The 22,348-nt window shown below is 30.1% G+C and overlaps 2 protein-coding genes across 2 annotated transcripts; one reads left to right on the top strand and one right to left on the bottom strand.

Moving 5' to 3' along the window:
• The first annotated feature begins 925 nt into the window (after positions 1-925).
• LOC111376087 (probable xyloglucan galactosyltransferase GT19) lies at positions 926-2,676 on the top strand. The gene has a single exon (XM_022999013.1). It carries the CDS (start codon positions 1,063-1,065, stop codon positions 2,398-2,400), a length of 1,338 nt encoding a protein of 445 aa, XP_022854781.1. The 5' UTR covers positions 926-1,062; the 3' UTR covers positions 2,401-2,676.
• Positions 2,677-3,508: 832 nt separating this feature from the next.
• LOC111376088 (flavin-containing monooxygenase FMO GS-OX-like 4) lies at positions 3,509-7,592 on the bottom strand (the record flags this gene model as incomplete). Its single annotated transcript, XM_022999014.1, has 6 exons — positions 3,509-3,887; positions 4,905-5,078; positions 5,599-5,734; positions 5,869-5,951; positions 6,057-6,209; positions 7,422-7,592. Coding segments are annotated over 6 exons (912 nt in total), but the record flags the coding sequence as incomplete, so codon positions are not given.
• Positions 7,593-22,348: the final 14,756 nt, after the last annotated feature.

Raw genomic sequence — 22,348 nt, 5'->3', positions numbered from 1 at the left:
TTGCTACCACGACTTTCACTCGCTTCCTTTCCCTCTATTCTACAATCACATTCGACATATAATTTTTATTTTCTGTAAGATTAATTATATCAATTACATAATTATTTTAGAGACGCTTCGTATTGTTACTTAAGCCACTATTTCAGCTAATTTTTTAAAATTCATTTATCTAAATTTATTTTTAATCGCACATTTTATGGAACCTATAATTTTTATCAAAATTTACCAAAATCTAATTTATCAATATGAGCTTTTGTCCTTATCTTTATATTGGAACAACATCTTATCCCCCCCCCCCCTCCCCCCTCCTCTAAATTTAATGTAGGTAAGAAAATCGTGTTTGAAAGTGAGTCCAAAAGTTCTATAACTCAATACAAAATTAACATTTTAAATTAAAATGAAAGCAACAAATAAATACAAAAACATTAACTAGAGAAAAAATATGAAGACTAAGATCACAATGTTATATAGTTTGTGAAGATCACAATGTTATATAGTTTGTGTCACTTTGTTACTCTCGGATACAATTGCATAATTAAGAATTAACTCGTCAAATATGAAGACTAGACATGGCATAATCAAAAATTGATGTAATATACATATCAAGCCCCATTAATTTGATACAAATTTTTAAAAATTTATTTATCTTAAATTTATTTTTAACTACATATTTTTTTACAAAAAAAAAAAAAATCAAATTACTTTGCACTTAAGCACCTTAGATAAAAATATTTTTGTGTAGAATATTTTATTCATATAAACAGGATGCAATTAGAAAATATTATACATAAAAATGTAGAAATGTTGTAATAATGCAAAATGAAAAATGAAAAGTGTGAATTTTATTACATAAATGGGATTATATTTTGTTTTCTTTTGTTGTCTTAAAAAGAATGCTCTTCCTTTAATAAAGGAGAAAAGAAATAAAGAATCAGAATTTGTCAAGTGGCAGTGATTAAAGAGTGGCAACCCAGTAAAACTCCCACCGACAAATCTGCTAGTCAACTCCCCCATCTGTCCTCAACTCTCTGTCTCCACCACTCATCTCCTTCCACCACCACCATGACCATGCCACCACCGTTACTCACCGCTACCTTTCTCCTCCTCTTCCTCCTCACTACAATCACCACCACCACGACATCACAAGAATCCGACCCTGAATTAGATTGCACTAATAAATGGATCCACATCCGTCGCCTCCCCTTGCAATTCAACCTTGACCTGTTACTCAACTGCTCCCAATACCCCCTTTTTGATAACTTTTGCAATTATCTAACCAACGATGGCCTCGGCCAAAAAACCCACAACAATTCCCACAGCTGGTACAGAACAGACCCGTTCATGCTTGAACTCATTTTCCACCGTCGGATGCTTGAATACCCATGTTTAACCTCGGATCCAAATCTTGCTAATGCCATTTACATCCCATATTTTGCTGGAATAGATAGCCTCAAGTACCTTTATGGGCCTCAAGTGAATTCAAGTTTCCTACATGGATTAGATTTGTATCATTACCTAGTACATATGGACACACCTTCTATGTGGCAGAAACATTTTGGGCATGATCATTTTTTGGTAATTGCACGTTCAGCTTGGGATTTTATCCAACCTCTGTCGAACGATCCACCAATTTTTGGCACTTCATTTCTTGAATTACCCGAGTTTTATAATGTCACTGCATTGACATTTGAAGCCAGGGCTTATCCTTGGCAAGAAAGGGCAATCCCATATCCCACTTCTTTTCACCCTCCAAATTTAGCATTTCTTGAATCTTGGGTGAATAGGGTGAGGAAATCTAGGAGGAATGCATTGATGTTGTTTGCTGCTGGTGGTGGGATATCGGCCAATCCCAATATTCGACGGAGCATTAGGCTCGAATGCGAGAATAGTACTAGCATAAGTGCGAATGGTACTGGATACGACAAGTTATGCGAGTTTGTGGATTGTTCGAATGGTGTTTGTGAACATGATCCTATAAGGTTTATGAAGCCAATGCTGCAGGCTAGTTTCTGCTTGCAGCCTCCAGGGGATACCCCGACTAGGCGATCAACTTTTGATGGGATAATTGCAGGGTGTATACCGGTATTTTTTGAGGAATTAACTGCGAAAAAGCAATATGGTTGGCATTTGCCTGAGGAGAAATATGAGGAGTTTTCAGTATTTGTACCTAAGGAGGATGTGGTGTTTAAGGGATTAAGGATTTTGGATGTGTTGATGAGTATACCAAGAAGTGAAGTTAGGAGAATGAGAGAAAATGTTATTGAATTGATTCCTAGAATTATGTATAGAAATCATGGGAATTCACTGGGTTTGAGGAGTAAAAAGGATGCATTTGATATTGCAGTAGAGGGCACTCTGCAGAGAATCAAATCAAGAATTGAAGAACTTGCAGCTCAATGATTCAACATCGTGTTTGGTATACAGTATTAGATACTACTCTACAGTATTGAGAACAAGATTTTATTTTTCTTTCTTAAAATTATCTAGTACGTCATTCCACCTTATCAAAAAAGCTACGAATGAGTTTGAAGGGTGTTTAATTTTGATTAGATATCTGTATTTATAGCCATTTGGTTTTCTTTACATTTGTTTTGTAAGTTATTGACCAAATGTCGTTGAAAGAATTTTTGGATTCCGAATTCCACATAGTAATAAAGTCTATCAACTTTTGAATTGTATGGGTTATAAATGCATAAACTTTTGCCGAAGATTGAATAGAGCCTATCCCATTCATTTTCAGGGGATTAAAGTTGACACTACTAAGGTGTGCAACTATTATCATTGGAAACTTTGAGTACTTGAGGGAATTGAACTTATTTTAGAGTTGTTCTCATCAAAATTATTACGTGTCTTTGCTAAGGAATGATGTGGTAGATTGCATAGCAAGTGAAGGGGTACATTTCTAGGAAAGAGGCACACGCTCATTCAACACTGTTTCTCTGTGTTAGAGAATGGCTTCTTCCGCTTTAATAGCGGAATAAGGAACCTTAAAATTCACCATACCCTTCCATGAAAAAAATGGGATTTGAGTGGACCACCAGCTAGCAGATCAGAAAGATTTGTATGGAATGTCCTACTCTTGCCTAAGCCTTCCGATCAACCAATCAAATCCCCTATTTCAAGGATATCTGTGTTACGTAGGCAGAGGGGTTGCTAATGAGTCAAATAAACGCATCTCTCTGGCCTATCATTTGTTGATCGATCTTGCTGGCATCTCCTGCATATCTAGGGGCCCTGCTTATCACAAGCGAGTTCAAAGTATCCTCTCCAGCTGGATATCATCTTTTGGATTTTCGAGCACCATCAAAACAAACTTTCGTTTGAGTTGAATCTCTCGGCGTTTTGATTTTTCTGTGGCGATAAATCCCAGCAGATTCATATATTTGGTTGCGCCCCATGCCTCTGTTCTCGTCCACCACCATTGGGTTGAAAATGGAGCAAAAATCTTTCTGAAAAGGGGAGTGAACGCAAAAGACGCATATGCTGAAAAGAATTTAGAAGCCATTGATTGCTTATCACCAAAATTACAAATGTAATTGAATTGATATTCAATTATTCAGAGAGAGAGAGAGAGAAATCTTAATGACAACCATATATTAAGCATATAACATGATATACACTTATAAAATATAACATGCCCTGATAAAAGCATACAACACGACTGATATCTGATGCAACATTTGAACATTTTGTCATTGCGCAACAGCCGGAATGTACTTTTTGAAGTCTTCATGCGCCAATGAGATCAAATGTTGGTCTTGCCACTGATCACGGTAGGTCTCAGGTGCGTCTCTTCGCCTACAGCTAGTTGCATCAAACATTTGCTTTCTCCATTTTTCCGAGGGCATACAACCAATCTTGCTAGCCAACCAATCATTATATTCGAACTGCAGGCATGCATCAATTGTAGAGCAATATTAACCAAAATGAGATCAGAAATTTAAATAAGCAAACACGTAGATTTATATATTTATCTTCTGTGAGAGCCGTGTCAGCTTCCACTATAGGTTTTCAATAGCGGCCCTAAAAATTCTTTATATATCATATAAATATCAGGGGATATGTATAGAATATGATTAGGCTCCACACATTCCAGCAATATGTCAACGAGAGGCAGAGATCAGAAAATTTCATCTAAAAGGGAAGTGTTCCAGTCACATACTTCATAACTTATGGGCTGATTCATGGACATGTGAAAACTAAAGCTTGAGTATGTCATACAAAAGTCCCTTTTGAAATGTTACATTGAGAAAAGAGAAATGTAAATGATAGGGAAGACAGCAATACCAAAGTCAAAAGAAAATAGATTCAAATAGGAAACAGGAGAGTAACACACTATGTAACCATATTGTGTCTGTTGTTGGAAATTAAGCTAAACTTGAGATGAATGTTGAAGAATATACACTGAATGTTAGTCCTTCAGAATACTTATCCACCATCAAATCTAAAAGAGAATTATGAATCATTGTACTAATAGAGACATACTATATCTAGATCCATTTATTCATGTATACAGAGTCAATGTACTAGATCTAGGAATCATTTCATTTACAAAGAATAAAATTAAATGATCCTGCTATAACATAAATTGGAGTCCTCTGTTCGAGATGCAAAAGTTGTAAGAGAAACAATTCAATAAGTAATTGAGAAAGAAATATATTTAATATTTTCTTAAATAGAATATTTTCATTTTTTCCTGGGAGTATGAATTTTAGTGAGCTAATTGACCTTTGTGCTAAAGTCGATGAGGGGAGTCTCCCCTGTACTTGGGGTTTTGGAGGCATAAGCTCCCAAGGCAGTTTACTACGTTTGCAAGAGTTTTCCTTTTTCCTTCTCCATTCATTATTGTATCTAAATTGGGAATTAGGTTTAATCCATAACACATTGACCAAGCAGTATTATACCTGATAACCACTAAGGTTATGAGTATATCGCTTAGGAATTCCAGATGCTTCCAACGATGAGTAAAAAGCTTCGGTATCTGCCATCATTTCCTCTATTGATGGAAGCAAAATTCGACCAGATAAAACTCCAGCGATCCACTTGGTCTGATACTCAAAGAAGGGGAAAGGTGCAACCTGAATACAACTCAATCCTAAGAATTTGTTAAAATCAAATCCTTAAAAGGTCAAAATCACATCTATGGAGAAAATATAAGAAAAATGCAGTATTTGTCCCAAAGTTATTTTACTAGTAGCAAGTGGTCCCCATTTAAAAAAGAAGCAGGGAGGACCAACTATCATCATATTTGAAGAATCAGTCATCAACATGAAAGCATCCAAATTTTCATTAAATCACTGTGTGACATTCATGAAAACATGTCTTGGCTTTAAGTTTATGCCTTTGTGGGCACCAGCTCAAGTTGGAAAACAAAATCTAGTTTTGTGAAGTTAGACATGTGAGGAGGGCCACGTGATGATTTAATAGAGACTCAGGCAGTTCTTCGTCATTGATAACTGATTGTGCAACTATAATGATAGATAAGAACCAACCTACTCATTTCTAAAGGTTGGAGACTAACTTGCTACTCAGAAAATAGGTTGATAAATAGAGCAATTCTCCCATGAAAATTAAGTACAATGAGAAAATTGATCAAACCTTCCATGCCAAGCCAACAAATGAAAGCCATGGGGCCAAGGTTGGTGGGAAAATGTGCTTATAAAGTGGACCAACTCGATTGTCATCCACAGTCACAATGCCATTGGTTTCAAGAAAAGGAAAATGATACTTGTACCTGGAAAATGAAATAGAATGCCTTTTAGATCTTTCTTATTCCTTAAAGGGAATAAGTAATATACTTCCTTTGCTATATAGAATAAAAGTTGGTAGAAAACAGACTAGATCGTAAATTCATTATTCATTACATACCCAGTGCAATTTAGGATAACATCTGCATGGACTTTGCTTCCATCTTGAAAAGCCACAATACCATCTTTGTGAACACTGTTGATCTGCAGATTATTGTTGTGTCAGTGTTATCTGATCAATAGAATTTGCAGCATCAACTGTTAATCAAACTCACGCTGCACAGAGTTACAGGGCTAAAGCAACTTTACCATGGAATGAAGCCAAATATTATCATGGCCGGGCAACTTCCCAAGGAGTCCAATTTGATCTGATCTAGATGCAACGTGGACTTCTTTGGCAACTTTAGATATGTCTCTGGAAATATCAGCAGCACTTGCAGAACTGCCAATCAGCACCACAACCTGTTTGAAATCAAATAAAATAGCAAATTCATGAAAAGTACATAAGATCAAATATTACAAGCAAAATCTGTTTTATTAGTACTCCCATCATCTTGACCCAAATATAAACCATCATGGTTGTCCAACACTAAAACAAAGTTGTAATTTAGGAGTGAGACAAATCATCCATGATCTCTTTTTTCAGCTACCTTGCAATAAATACACACGCGCGCGCCTGCACACACAAAAAATGCAGATCCAAGGTTGTGGTGATGCAACAGAGAATACAGTATAGAAGATTATAGAGAAGAAGAGAGGGAAGGAGGGACGACGAGAGAGAAAAATTGGAAATTTTCTATCTTCAACTTAATTAAACTAAAGTATCTTCTAGCTAATTAATAGACAAAGAGGCCTAAATTTTTTTTACTTTACATGGTCTAATGCATAACTGGATGCACACACTACTTTACACATTCATTTCTGGGGAAAGAAAACGCCATGGCTGGATGCCACGCTGGATCAGAGATGCTTAATGATACACATCTTGAGATCCAAAACAAGGAAAATGGGGAAGGAACAATGGGCAACAAAATGATAACAAAGGAAACAATAACTGTAATGAAATGTTGGTACCCAGTACTAGACATGATTGGACACAATAGGCAAAATATTCCTTTCTTTTTCTTTTTATTCATTAATACCATCCACTATTAGTCTGCTATCTTATCAAGCTTACCAAACATGTTATAAATGTTTTAGCGGCTCTACTGTTAATCTTATCAACTACTTATTGTCATCCTATATACTGAAATCAACCAGCCATACTAATACTACATCAAAGTCAAATTCTAATGGACTAGCCAAATCCAATCCCTCTTTCTCTATGCTAATTTAATGACCAATATTTTTTATTAGCAGATGACGGCAACATCCTATTCCAGCACCTTCATTCCGTTAAAAAGAACGGAAATTTGAAATTGGTCTGCTTCTTAATTTACCACCAAACAAGCCTATGATCCGTTGGCCATAGAAAAGAATGACATTTTAGTTGTTAGCTTTACTAAGAGGCCTTAACAAGGTTATCCGCAGACCAACTAGATTTGACATGCAGAAAAGCAGTATAATTTCTCATCAAATTCCATGGTGAACTGAACACATTCCAAACAGTAATACCGCTTTCAATTTGACTTGAAATTTCTAACACAAAAGGAAAACATTGCACCTGATACATACCTGATCTTGAAAAGGCTCTGGAATGCGATAGTTATGACTGTGAATTTGCTTTCCTGGCCATTCATCAATGCCTGAAATGTATTGAATTCCAGAAAGATCAACACAAAAAGGGGGGAAAATAGACACTTGCTGGCTGTCAGGTAATGCTATCCATGCTCTACAGAAGAGAAACGTTTATGCCTCAAAAAATAGCAAGACAGTCTATAACTTTAAAATCCCATAAAAGGTTAAAAAATTGACCCCTCAAAATTAGAACCAACTAACAATACATTTCATTGTGCTAAACCTCTTTGCAGGAATAATTTTACCATCTCAGACCACAAAATTAACTTTAGGTAAAGAATTTCAGATACTGCCACATTCTTAAACTATAATTGACTTAAATGCAAAATCATACAACGTATATTTGGGGTTGCTTTGTTTGACCTTCTAGAGAGAATTACTATCAAAATAACTTATTTTTACATAAGTTTGACAGATAAAATAACTCAAATTCCCTTACCAATTCAACAAACTTACGATCCACACATAACCCTAACATTCTAAAATATTAATGTCTAGCAAATGTAACTTAAAAAATATACTTAAAAATGCATTCGTCAATGAGAACACAGCAACAAAGTATGCCTTATTTCCTGTAAATTTAAGGGTCGTTACATGTCTATACCTCCAGGCCGTTTGGTTGATCATAGTATTATAACGAAAACAAATCCTTTAACCATGTCAATTTTAGTATAACTGATCTAATCAGCTCTGTAGAACATACCTTTTAATTCTATAGGCATCTTATGGTCAGATAGAATATAACTAGCAATGCTCCATTTCATCCAACTTGTTCTAACCCTCTACACTATATCGTATTCAAGTGCTATTAAAAACTGAGCCTAAATGTTCAAAGAAATTACCATTTAAGATACCATATTACAATGACTTCACCATCATCTTTATTCTTACTTCACTAAAATGATATTCTGGCTTTTAGGCATGGTCAACAGTACAGTCTTGATAGTGTTAAAGAATTAAAAACTAAAATCTTATCTATTATGCTAATTCATCCAATCCAATATTGCATTTCAAGAGAGTACATATGTCACTTAAAAATTTAATAAAAATTAAAATTGAAACTAACAATTAATTTTAATCAAACATTATCAACTTTTATTAAAATTTATTAAAAAATTAATTTTTAAGTACACCAAACAGAAGCACAATGTTAAATTCATATACAAAAAAACCACTATTTGGCATACTTGTAAGCCTCCGTTCGAAATTCAATTTATAAATTCGATGAGAGTCGACAAATATGAATTAAATTCTTTTACTAATAATTATTACTTATTATTATCCATACATTTAGTGGGACATTATAATATTCCTCTTACAATTCCTAATTATAAATTATTTATTAATTTGTCAAGTAGACATTAAGCTTTGATTTGTCAACTATTTTCTCCTATTCTTTTCCATTATTTTTTTTATAGTACTCATTTTTAACCATACATTCTTCATTAAAATAATATTACACATAAATTAAAAAAAACTTCCTTCCTTTTTAACTACACATTTCAACATCAATCACTATTTCATAATATATTCTTCCAATATAATGAGTGACACACACACCCTAAATGATTTATAAATAGGAATGATAGTTGGTCTTACAAAACGTGTCGAAATAATGAATTGTATTTATGAATTTGTGATTAAAATTAATATTTGACTTTAATTGAATGCATAATCATTTACGAATTTTTATATGAACGAAGCCTAAAACTTCAATGAACTAGGTCAATAAATTGTTACTCTTAACTTAGGGCAACATATTAAGCCCTTGTTTGAGCCACATTATTTCAACAATAATACATTTTTGAATAGTGTATTGATGAAAAATGTGTGGTTAAAAAATAAGATTTTTTTTAATTTGCGTGTAATATTATTTTATTGAAAAATGTGTGATTGAAATGATATCAAATCACTGTTTAAGAATGTATTTTTTTTTTAAAGAATGTAGGTCAAACACATTCTAAACGAGTAATTTGATAATTTTATATGATAATATATTATTAACTATAGATATGTCCTTACCGACAGGCTTACAATATAAATTAATATGCAATTAAATCCCCATGATGTTTCTAGGAGGCCTTCGTAAACATGTATCCGGAATTATTTGTTTCTTAATGTAATAGATGTTGATTTGATAAATGAATACAAATAGAATAATGTAGTATTGAAAATGTAATGTTATATTTTGAAAAAATAAATTCTACTTTAGAAAATGTTCATTCATGAAACGTGTAAATAAAATAATATTGAAAATATAGTTTGTAAAATGATATATTTATTTCGTTTAATTACAATAAAAGGATATTGATATAATAATTTGGTAAGATAAGAGTTACTTCCATAGTTTTTTTTACAAATAGAATAATGTAGTATTGAAAATGTAATGTTATATTTTGAAAAAATAAATTCTACTTTAGAAAATGTTCATTCATGAAACGTGTAAATAAAATAATATTGAAAATATAGTTTGTAAAATGATATATTTATTTCGTTTAATTACAATAAAAGGATATTGATATAATAATTTGGTAAGATAAGAGTTACTTCCATAGTTTTTTTTTGGGAAAACTCAAGGTTATTAATATCAATGTTTATTATATCTAGATTTTTTTCCTCGGAAATTTGTCGTTGAGGTTCTCATCCTTTAAGAAATTCAATTTTATATTCGATTTTCTAAAATATCTAGATCCCAAACTAGGGGTGGCAACGGAGTGGGGCGTGGTGGGGGTAGGGCAACTTTTTACCCAGTTTGTTGCCCTGTTTAATATTTTTATATTTTCAAAAATTCAAGTTATACTATTATTAGAGAATAAAATAAAAATTCATAATGAATTCTTAATGGGTGAATTGTCTAGAAATAAAATTATTTTTTATTCAAATATAAGTTGGCTCAAATGAATGATAAGAGGCAAGATTATTGTCTTTGTTTATTTTCTGAGTTTGTTCTGAAATGATAAGACGTGATACTGTTTGTTAATTTTATTGGTTGTAATTGAATGCATAATTTAAATAGAGAAGCTTGTTCCCTGGAGAGTTTTTTGTTTATCATTTATCATTTTATCTGCATAATTCAAAAAGGATTTTTTTTCCCTTCACGGGTCGGGTTCGACGCAGGGTATCCTCACCCCGCGCCCTGGGACAGGGTGCCCCACCCTACTACGTCAACCCGTTCGGGACGATTTTTTTTGTCATCACTATGTGTGGCGTTGCTCTCATTGTCGGAGAATGAAAAGGTGTTGATCGGCATCAGAGATGAGAAAAGGCACTGTGCTTGTGTGATTTGAGGAAATTACAGGAAAACATGGATTTAAGATTACATTATCATTACTCAAGAGCTCCAATCGTAGTCGGGAGCAATATCTGCGTTGATTGTTTACAGAAGAATTTGCAATAGGCTTCCATCTCTTATGGCTTTTTCATGTGCCTTGAGCGCTCAGGCAAGCACCACGGTCTTAACGATTCTTTGTTCGATCTATGACAATGGACTCGTGGTCCGAGATCCAATAGAAGAAAATGGAGCTCGACCGAAATGAAAGATTTAATCAATTTATTTTGCAGTTTGGAATCCCCAAAGAAACTGTTATTTTTGACAATTAATACATATCAAGGCAACATTAGCATCAGGACAAAGGGTGAAGAATTATATCCAGAGAGTAAAATCAATTCAAAAGACGCCGGAGAGTGTGGTAACAATTGATGCCGTTGGACTTCAACTTGGATGACATACATCTCACAACTGCTTCTCAGGTTCAGCTTGTCAAGATGATGGCTAATGCATTCTTCTATGCCACGAAATAACATAATGGGAGTCGGGATGGAGATATTAATGATATGTTATTTTCGATTTTGAGTATACTTTTGCTAATTATATAACGGATTATTGTATAGTCATATGGAGGCAGCAAGAAATGAACACGCTATCAAGACTTCTTTTTAACGGAGTTTTTAGAATAAAACAGGTCAAGATAGTTGGAGTAGTTATGATGATGGAAGGTTGTGGCAATGGTGGTGACCACCAATTGGGTAATTGTGACCAATAAATAATATGAGACCTAAAAATGTGTGACCTATAATTTGTGTTTTTAAATAAGTCGTGATCAATTAATTTAATAAATCGTGATCGAGAAATAACTTGTGATCTATTAATTTGATCATTTGTGACCTATAAAATTTATGATTTATGATTGAGAAATAAGCCGTGACCAATTAGTTTGATAAATTGTGATCAAGAATTAACTTGTGACCTATTAATTTGATTATTTGTGACTGTGAAATAGGTTGTAATTTAATTTGTGGTGTGGGTTGGGACGAAACGTGATTGTGACCAATTGGATAATTGTGATAAAAATAAATAAACGTGATCTAAAAATTGTGTTATTTGTAATTTTATTTGTAATTGTGACCTACAATTTGTATATTTATGATCCATAGCTAAGTTGCGATCAATTAATTTAATAGCCTGTGATAGTGAGACAAATTGTGATCAAATAATTTGTAATTGATAAATAAGTTATAATCAATTAACTTAAAAATTTGTGATCGATAAATTAGTTGTGACCAATAAAATGTATGATTTGTGACTAAATTTGTAATTTTGACCCACGCTTTATTCTTTATGATTGTGATGTTCTATGATTTGTAGCTTGTATGTAATTCTTATCATAAATTATATGTTATTGTGACCTACAATTGTGTCTATGTAACTGTAACCTTATATGATTTGTTATCGACATGTGAACGTGGCCACAAATTATGTGTTAATTTAATTGTAACAAGTTTAATTAAATTATAGGTCACAAAATTTGACAACTAATTTTGGAAAAAAAATCATGATTTTAGAAAGAGAAAATGTGAGGCGTAAGAAAGAGAGAGAGAGAGTGTAAGGTGTAAGAGAAATATTTCTTAAACATTTGTACCAATTGGCCATGAACATCGTAAGGTGCTACTCTTCACAAATCCCAGCATACCCTTAAACCTCTTAACATTATGCCACTGAATCTATGTTCATTTCTGGTCACACAAAGTAGCCCATTAATAACATATGTTGCATTTGAAATATTTCTCGAGCACAACATCTACATATTAGAAAGTAAAATTTAAAACTAAAAAATTAATATATAAATATTTAAAGCCAAAATCATAATATTCTAATTGTGAAAATAATAATGTAAATGAGTTTGTTCCCTAGAAGAGTCTAGCACAATGGCTAAGGAAATGAAATTGCAATACCTCCTTTTTCTTAAAAAAAATTAAATATGTCCTATTTTTATTTTTGATGATAGCTACCTATAGGCCATCTCCAACTCGTTTCATTAAAATGGTGCAATTTTCACATAAAATGATACAAATTTCCACCATCATGTTTAGCTGTCTCCAACTCGTTAAATCAACTGTTACACCAAATCGATGGTGTTTTCTTTATTTTATTATTTTTAAACTTCTAATAATTGATTCATTTCAAAAACTATTTAATTACGAATTATATTACTATTAAAATTGCTAAAATAAAAATTACAATTAATTAACTTAAATGTTGCGTTTATTAATAACTTTAAAAAGCATTACACTTATACCACAATAAAAAAATATTACATTTAACATTACAATATAAAAATATAATAGAATTAAAATAAATATAAATTAAATTATTAAATAATAAAAGGATATCATATAAACTAAATTTTGTTGTAGTATAAAAATAAAAAAATAAAAAATAAAAACTATATAAATTACACCTGATGAACAGTTTTGCACTAAATTGCATCAATTTGGTATCAAAATATGAAGTTTTGTCAGAGGGAAATTTTGCACCAATTTAACGTTCTTCCGAAATTGATGTAAAGGTTGGAAATGTCCTTGGAATCAAAACTTCAATCAAATTTGCCCTATTCAAATTAAACCCCAATTTTAAAACCTTAACACACCGCCACTTTTTTTTTCCAAACACCAACCTATCGCCACCATCTCGCCCCGCAAACACCAATCGACCACCACCACAACCGACTCAACCCATCAAATTGCCTTTGCGGCTCGACCATTATAACTCTACCATGCAATGATGCTTTAACTCCATGTCAACTTATGTAGCTTTACTAGTACCAAGTTTCAATAATCGGTCCGGGGATTTTGGACGCCCTGTGTGATATTTTAAAATAGTGCCCATCTCATGTAAATAAAAAATATATTCCGATAATATTATTTCATTCTAAAAATATGATATTTAATTATCTGTTTATTTTTATTTTTTTTTATATCGTGAATAAAAAAGTACAAGTAAAGCTCAAAAACACCTCTCAAATTTTATCAAAATTCACATGTCATCAATGAAGAACCAAAAACTTATCCTTCTGGATCTAATATATAGTTTCTAAAGATAAATTATTTAAAAATTCTAAATTTTCTTCAATTTCTAGGTTTGGTTGTAAGGGTCCATCACGCTTAGCCCGCAACTCTGATGATTCTATAGTATTAATAATAAAAATGTTTTTCCCAAAGATTATGACATCAGGAGTAATTGTTAAACTTCAATTTCTACCTAACAAGAATTTTATACATATAACAAATTCATCTTTTATCAATGCGCTAACTAATGTAGTCGTTAAACTATACTGTCTTTCTTGAAATTTAATCTTACAATCATCAAAAAGTCTCTTTTCGAATCCCTTTTTACTACCATCCATTTGACTTCCTCTTATTTCATATTCTAATTTTGTCTACAATCTTTTGGCACTAAGCCCCTGTTTGGCCCCCATTACTGGAAAATTAATGGGTGGAATAATATTTTTTTGAAAAATGAGTGGTTGAACATGAAGGAAAAATTTTCGATTTACGTGTAATATTATTTTATGGAAGATTGTGTGGTTGAAAATAAGAGATAGAAAAATGAAATGTAACGTAATAAAAATTAATGGGGCTCAAACAGGTGCTAACTCTTTTCTGATTATATTAAAGGTACAACTTGTGTCTATTAATGCTATCAATTTAATTTTGTCATTTTGTTTATATGTACTTTTATAGGTATTTTGATACTTTTGTCGTCTTTACTCTAGATATTTGATAAATTATTTCTTCCTGATTTTCTATTTCCAAATAATTATTTTCTGTGTAATTATCTATATATTGTTTTTCTTTTGTTTCAAGGTTTCTGATTTTATATTGTATTTCTCCTAATGTTTCGTGTATTTTATCTATTCTATTATTTGTATCTATTATTTTATTTTCTAGTTTTTTTTATAATTTCACTATAGTCTTTATTTTTATTATTATTTATTTCTTCTTTAATCCCTAAACAATTAGTGCATTGAATTTCTAGACAATTTTTACACTGATTTTTATTTTTATGTCTTGAGTATATTTTGTATATTTTACATTTATCCATCATTGATCATTGTCCTCTAATTCATTTATGGATATATTCTTGTTCTACATTCATCATCTTTATATTTAAAACTGAAAAATCTACTTCCTCTAAGCTGTCATAACTGTCTTCACAATTACTTGTTATTTCTAAATTATCTAATTCTTCATCTGTGTAAATACTATAGATTTTATTACAATATTCATTATCAGATAATTCTATTATGTTACATTGTATTTCTTCAATTATCATAGATTTAGCTATATTTTCTTTATTTTTATATTTATTTGGGCATTTGTTAGCAAAATGTCTAGGGTCTCCACAAATGTAACATTTACAGTCTTTTCTAGTTTTTGGTTTTCTAACATATCTATTATAATTTGATCTTTTATTTTTATAGTATGTCCTACTTGGTCTAATATTATATTTCTTTTTATTTTGCTATTGTCTTTTATATATATATATATATATATATATATTTTATCATTTTTATACAATTTTTTCTTTTTTCTTCTATAATCATATATCTGTGATGTATATAAATCTGAGCAAAAAGAATAATTTAATTTCTTTATTTGTTTTCTAGCTATTTCTTCTACACAATATTCTTTTACTTTATCAGTTATAAATTTTATGGTGACGCTAATAGTGATTTTCCTTGTTGGGTTTGACTCTATATCTTTTCTAATTTTATCATTCAATGATGGTGGTATATTTTTATATAATCTTTCAAGTATAGGGTAATCTAATGCTAATCCTGTTACGCTTGCTAATCTTTCAAAGTCTAGCGAAAATGGTTGTCTGTATTTCATAGTACTAATACTTAATTTTTCTAAATCTTCTAAAACTTTATTTTGTTCATAAGTGTTATCTCTACTAGGATCAGAACCTATAGTTAATTCTCTAATAAAGATTGTAAAATTTTTAGGATTATCTCCTCCAACCATTCTTAATCTAATTTCATCTGATTTTAATCTTTTTGCTATAACGTATACATCTAAAGTAGTCTTTCCTAAACAGGTTTTTAAGTAAGCCCACATTTCTTCCACAGTCATTTATATAGGTACACTATTATATGTTCTAATTACATAAATTTTCTATTTAGTTATAGTACTAGGTCTGTCTTGTTGTTTACAATTATTTAACTCTAATATTAATCCTCTATCACTTGGTAATGGTAAACTACATCATTCTTCTGTTTGTCTTTTTCCTAAACTTTTATATTTTTTATCAATCCATTGAAAATCTCTTACAGGGGAAAATGATATTTACCTCCTATATCGTATTCTGTATTAGTGGGTTCTTTTCTTTTTCCAAATTCTTGATTTGTTTCCATTTTAGCTCTCTTGTTAGTTTCTTCCATCTTGGTTTCTATGTGTACTTGATCTTTTTCTATTAACATTCCAGTTTCTATTTCTCTAACTTTTCTAAGATTTCTATATTATTCCATATCTATATATCCAAATCATTTTTCATCGTTCTCGCTTTCACCTTCTTCACTATCTTCATATAAAGCATTAATTTCGTCTTCACTTTCGTAGTCCTCTATTTCAAAACATCCACATTCTCCTGCATTATGTTGTGTCTGTTCTGCTTGATAATTATAATTTTCAAATCTAATACTTAAAGTTTCATTACTGTTTTTGTACATAATATTATTTTCTGGTACTAATGTTAGTTTTTGTAGAAAATTTCCTAAGTTCTAATCTAATCCTGCATATGTTTCTGAAGAGAATTTCTTTGTTGGGATAGCCTTTATACATTTTTGTCCTAATAATGTAATTATTTGATTATTTTATAATTTATAATTAGTAGTATTATTTTCACTAAGTCTTCCTATGAATCCTATGTAAATTAATAAATTATCCTCATCTCTTTTCGTTTGATATCATTTGCTTTTATTCCTATTTTAATATGCTTATAGAAATTCTTTGTTCTAACTTAATAATCTGGTGTAAAATATATTATTCTACATTTATTATTCATATCTAATTTTATGCTTCCTAATAATTCCTATTCTATATCCGTGAATCTGTTATCATATAAACATACTAATACTTTAGCTCCTAAATTTTCTCTATAAAGTCATTTTACTCTTATTATTATTAATCCTAAATGAGTTCGTTGAAAATTTTTATTAACAATTTCTTTATAAATTTTTTTTCTATTAAATCTAGAAATATAAATTGATCTTCATGTGTATAGGAAACATATCTTTCTCCATAATGCTGATATATTAAAGATTTGCTAAATAAATTTCATTTTTTTTATATATTCTGGAACTTTTACTAATTTTAGTTTATTCTGTCTTAACATTTCTATTTGTTCTTCTATATCTATTAGAGATTCTAGTCTTGCTTCGAATTTTCTTTTTCTACTTAATGTTCTTAATAAATAATTACCTATTAATTTACTACTACTGGCTACGATTTGTTTTCCTTTATCCATTATGTATAGATTCGCTTAATTTTCTTAAATCTAGTGGTTCTTTAGTTTTCCCTAAATCTAATTTTTCCTAGTTTATTTATTATGTTATCTAAATGTTGTCTATTATCAGTCGACTTTCATTTTTCTAAGTTAGGACCAGATTATGTTTCTCCTATATTATTAGATTTTCTTTTTAGTATTTCGGTATTTTGATTTTTAATATATTCTAGATTAGTTTCTAAAATTTTTATATTTTTATTGATATTTTCTAATAAAATTTCTACTCTTTTATGTGAATTGTTCCGTTCTAAAATTTCTCCTAAATTTACAAGTAAGTCTACAATACTATTTAACTGTTTATCTTCACTATGTAAATAATGTCTAAACTTATTATCAAAATTACAGATTAGAGAAGCTGCTTCTAAGTTATCTTTTCTTTTATAATTTCCTAAAATTTCAAAATTTAAATACTCGATTCTTTTTATAAACTATATAGTTTTTTACTGTTCTCGGCTCTGATACCAATTCGGGAGAAAGAAATTGTGATACTTTTTCTTTCCTAACAATAAATATTTGTAGAAAAATTTTCTTGTAGGAAAACGACTTTGCAGTAAAATAACAACTAAGAAAAACAAAGTCTCGTAAGAAAATAATAAGTAAGAAAAGAAAAGTCTTTAAAAAACTACTAAAATTTACACGTTTTAAAAATCTTTGTAATAAATTATTTGCAAGAAAAAGTTTTGTAATCTTTATAAAAAAAAATCTTGTAACAGAAGGTTTTTGCCAAAGAAAGAAAAAGTCTTTCAATAATTTCAATACGTTTGAAAAGTTTGAAAAAATTCCACACCAATTTATATTATCTTTGCTACTAAAGTTCAATTGCTAAATATACCTAATTAGTTCTACTGAAATTTCTTTTATTATTTTCTCTTATAGTCTTTGCTAGTTGTTATCTTTCTTTACAATATTTAGGATATTTTATCAAGAAATTTCGACACTGAGAGATAGAGAGCTCAATGATTTATTTTTTTATTTGTAAAGTGGATTCCCCTCTATTTCTATCTAAAGCGGATAAAATATGACTTTCGATAAAGATTAATCTTCCTATTTCTCTGTTTTCTAAACAAGTATTAATATATTTGTTAAAACTTTCTAATGAACAAGTAAGTAAGACAGTGTAATCTAAAATCATAAAATGTTAGAATTTTAAAACGATATGTTTGTAATGGCCTTTAAGTACTTTAATGTTCAGCAAATTAATTTCTTCAAACCCCTTTTTTTAACTCTCTCCTAGCATTTTTTCTTGATCTTTTAAAGAAAGCTTAAAACCGTAGCCAAAAAGATTTTATCATGTTTAAAAAGGCTTTAACAAACTATCACAATTTGGACACAAATTAGCCAACTTAACTCAGAGGATTACTTTATCTTTTGGTCATGGAATCCAGAATAAAAAGACTAAGAGCGTTAAAAACATATTTTTTAAACAAAAATAAAATATTATTTGTAAATAAATTAATTGCTTACTTGGTATTTTCCCTTTTAGGCCTTTCTGAAAAATAACTAAAGTAAACGAAAATTATAAACAAGTAAAGATATGAAAAGAACTTACTTTAATTAAGAAGTCTTTGAATTTACAAGGATGTCTTTGATTACAAAGATGATAGAGATATTTTTTAGTAAAAGTGTGATAGTGTGTTTTGTACTTTTTTCGGTGTGTTTTTGGTGAGAAGTGTTGGTATTTATAGACGCTGGCACATCACGTCTATCCTATTGGTGTTGGAAGTGTACTATCAATAATTGAAGAATGCTGTGCAAATTTTACAAGTGTGAGATCTAAAGTCAAAGAAATAATGGACAATTCTTCATATGAGTAATTAAAGAATGTATTATTTGAAAAGATACTTCTGACAACTTTGTCTTCACATCTGACTTTGCTTGAAATATGAGAATCAACTTTATAGATGTTTGAAATTTGTTCAAAAAGCTTTATCTTTGCCCCTCCTCTTTTTGACTTCTTCGTCGTGATAATTATTTCTCTGTCCTTTTATCTCGTCTTTTTCAATTATTAATCTTATCTGTCCATCATTTCTGCTATGGCTTCTTCTAGTTCTGGATCCATCTCATCATCGTTGCCATCAAATATGTATGCTTCCTTTTTTGTATCTGGTTGGATTTCTGTAAATTCTCCACAGTCTCTTGAAATGCCATTAGATATAAATCATTTTGTTCAACATTTGGTGCTTGAATTTTTTCTACTTTAATTCTCATGGCAAGGTGCTCTTGGCAGAAAATAACTCCATTGTTCCATCGTGCTACTAATCTGAAATCATTATTTTAAAATTCCATCATGGCTGCAGTTTCTGATATTCTTCTTTCATAATCAATCTGTCTAATTTTTATTTTAATATTTGTCATCGAAGAGGGTCTAAATCTTTTGGCTCCTTCATAAATTAAAATACGATGATAAGCTAGAATTACAATGCCATTATTTACACGATGGGGTTTGGAAATGAATTGAATCATTAATGGACGGCCTTTTAACTAATCAAGAATCTGTTTAAGTTTTGATGGAAAAAATCGGAAATATCTGTTTAATATGTATATAGTATCTATCATTCCAAACTGTAAAGCTGGGTAAAAAAGGTCTTCTTCTTCAAAGATTGTATAATCAAAGGAAATTGTATCTAAGAAATGCTAAATTTTGGGTTGCATCGTATTTGGGACCATGTCTAAGGAAGTATCTGTTTTCATTATGATAGTAACTTAAAATTTGAGCAAAATCTATAATTTCATGTACAACGAAATTCTTTATAGAACTTTGAACAATACTTGCGCAATCATCAATTTTTTGTTTTAATTCGTATAAAGTCTTTTCTTGTCCTACAGCTGTAGAATCTGTTAGTTCAGTAAGTTTTTCTATTTTATCAGAATAATTTCTACTTGTAGAGACGATATCTTTAGAAATAGGTTTTTCAAGTGTATCTCTAGAATTGAGTCTGTCCAAACTATAATGCAATTGAAGAATCTCATTTTGATATTTACGAATAATTTGTTGGAATGAAGAAATTTGATCTTCAAGGAACTGCGTTCTATCTTCTAACGAATGCTTCCTAAGATTTAAATTTCTAATAACATTGGTCATAATTTCACAACGATCACAAAGTTGTATTGATGGTGATGAAGTTTGAGAGGAGGTTTGCATGGTATGTCTTTCTTTCGGATATATGAAAATTAAATCCTATCATTTCTCTACAAAAATTTAAAGCTTCTTCAAGCATCTAAATTTTTTTGAAAAGAGGGTTGGAAAATCTTTCTACTTGTTGTAGCACTTCTGGCCAATAATTATATATACCAGACTTTCTATCTTTAATTACTGCAAAGGAACTAAAATTTTTACTTTCTACTTGATTATGAATTTGTCTAAAATAGTTAGTTAGGGCATTAATGCCGTCTAATTTTCGTTTAGAGTCACGTGCCATCCAGAGATTATCCAGTAGACAATGCTCACTTTCTGGTAGTCTTTCTAAAGTATTTCCTCTGAATCGAAGATTAAATCATTGAGGGGCCACTCTTAGAGTAACATTTCCAAAGTTCACCATCATTTAATCCATCCGCATTATGAAGATAACGAGTTAGAAAATTAATAACCTGCCTATTTAAGTTATCTGCTAAAATATTATTTTTTCGTCAATATGTTCTATATTAATTTTATAACTGCTTAATATCTCATATAATTTCAATCATCTTTTATGTCTTATCTTATCAAAATTTGTCTTTTTAATAAATTTTACTATAACTTCACAATCTGTCCTAATTGTAAATTCAGTGTTTAAAAATAATTTAAAACTTTATATACTTTGTATGATGGCCATTATTTCATAACCTAAACTAGTTAAATGTTTTCCTTTTATTTTGTATTTTTCGCTAGCATATTTACAATTTTTTTATCACTATACTTATTTGGTTAGGAATATAAAATTCCTTACCATTCTAATTCACATCCATCCGTTTTTATTATTTTATATTCATTATCTAACGATAATTCTAATGGTGGTAAATTTTTAACTTCTACTTTTATCTTTTTAACTAATTTTATATCTGATTGATTAAAATATTTTTGTCTTTTACTGAACAATTTGCTGTACAGTGGTCCTACTTTCCTTTCTAAATCTTTAATAAGATGTATAGCATAATTTAATATTCCTAAAAAGGTTTGTAATTTCTTTGTTTCTTCAATTTTGTCTGAAAATTGTAAAATTGTATGTACTATGTGTTGTTGTAACTGAAACTTTCTTTCTTTTAAAATTATTCCTAAAAATTTAATTTTTTGTTTATTTATTTTCATCTTCTTTTTACTTATAATTAAACCATTTTTTTTATAAATTTATTCAAGATTATTTCTAAATGTTTCATATGTTCTTTATAGTTTTTAATATGTGTTGGAATATCATCTATATATACACAAACAAATGGAAGAGAGTTAAATATACTATCCATCTTTCTTTGAAAAATAGAGGGTGAAATTTTTAATCTAAAAGACATGGCCAACCATTCTAAGTGTCCTAATGGAGTAGTAAAAGATGTCCAAAGAATAGAATCCTTTGCCATTTTTATTTGCCAAAATCTAGATTTACAATCAGATTTAGAAAATATTTTGTTATTTTGTATTTTATTTAATAGTATATCTTTATCTGGTATCTTATATCCATTTTCGACAGTATTATCATTTAATCTTTTATAGTTTATAACCATTCTTGCTTTTCCTCTTTTTATTTCACTATGATTTCTAACCATAAAAGCTGCTGATCTGTGTTGAATATTAGACGGTCTTATTACTTTTAAATTTAATAATTCTTTAATTTGTATGTTAAAACTTTCTATATCTTGATTCGTATGTTTTATTTCTGTTGTTCTAATTTTTATATTTTTATTTATTATTTCTAATTTAGCTTCTATTTTATTTTTATCCCAATGTTTTATAGGGTCTTCTCCTATTATTTGAATATGTTTGGCTAATTTTAAATTTTTGTCTATACTATCTATCTTAGAAGATGTTTTGTTAAAAATTATTAATTCT

Source organism: Olea europaea, unplaced genomic scaffold (genome assembly GCF_002742605.1).
Source record: "Olea europaea var. sylvestris unplaced genomic scaffold, O_europaea_v1 scaffold1446, whole genome shotgun sequence".
In the NCBI taxonomy this organism is placed as follows: domain Eukaryota; kingdom Viridiplantae; phylum Streptophyta; class Magnoliopsida; order Lamiales; family Oleaceae; genus Olea; species Olea europaea.
The sequence above is the reverse complement of the archived record's forward strand: the minus strand, read 5'-3'. Positions and strand labels throughout refer to the sequence as shown.

Excerpts from the sequence above, each read along its gene's own strand:
- LOC111376087 (XM_022999013.1), top strand. The coding sequence starts at position 1,063 with ATGACCATGCCACCACCGTTACTCACCGCTACCTTTCTCCTCCTCTTC.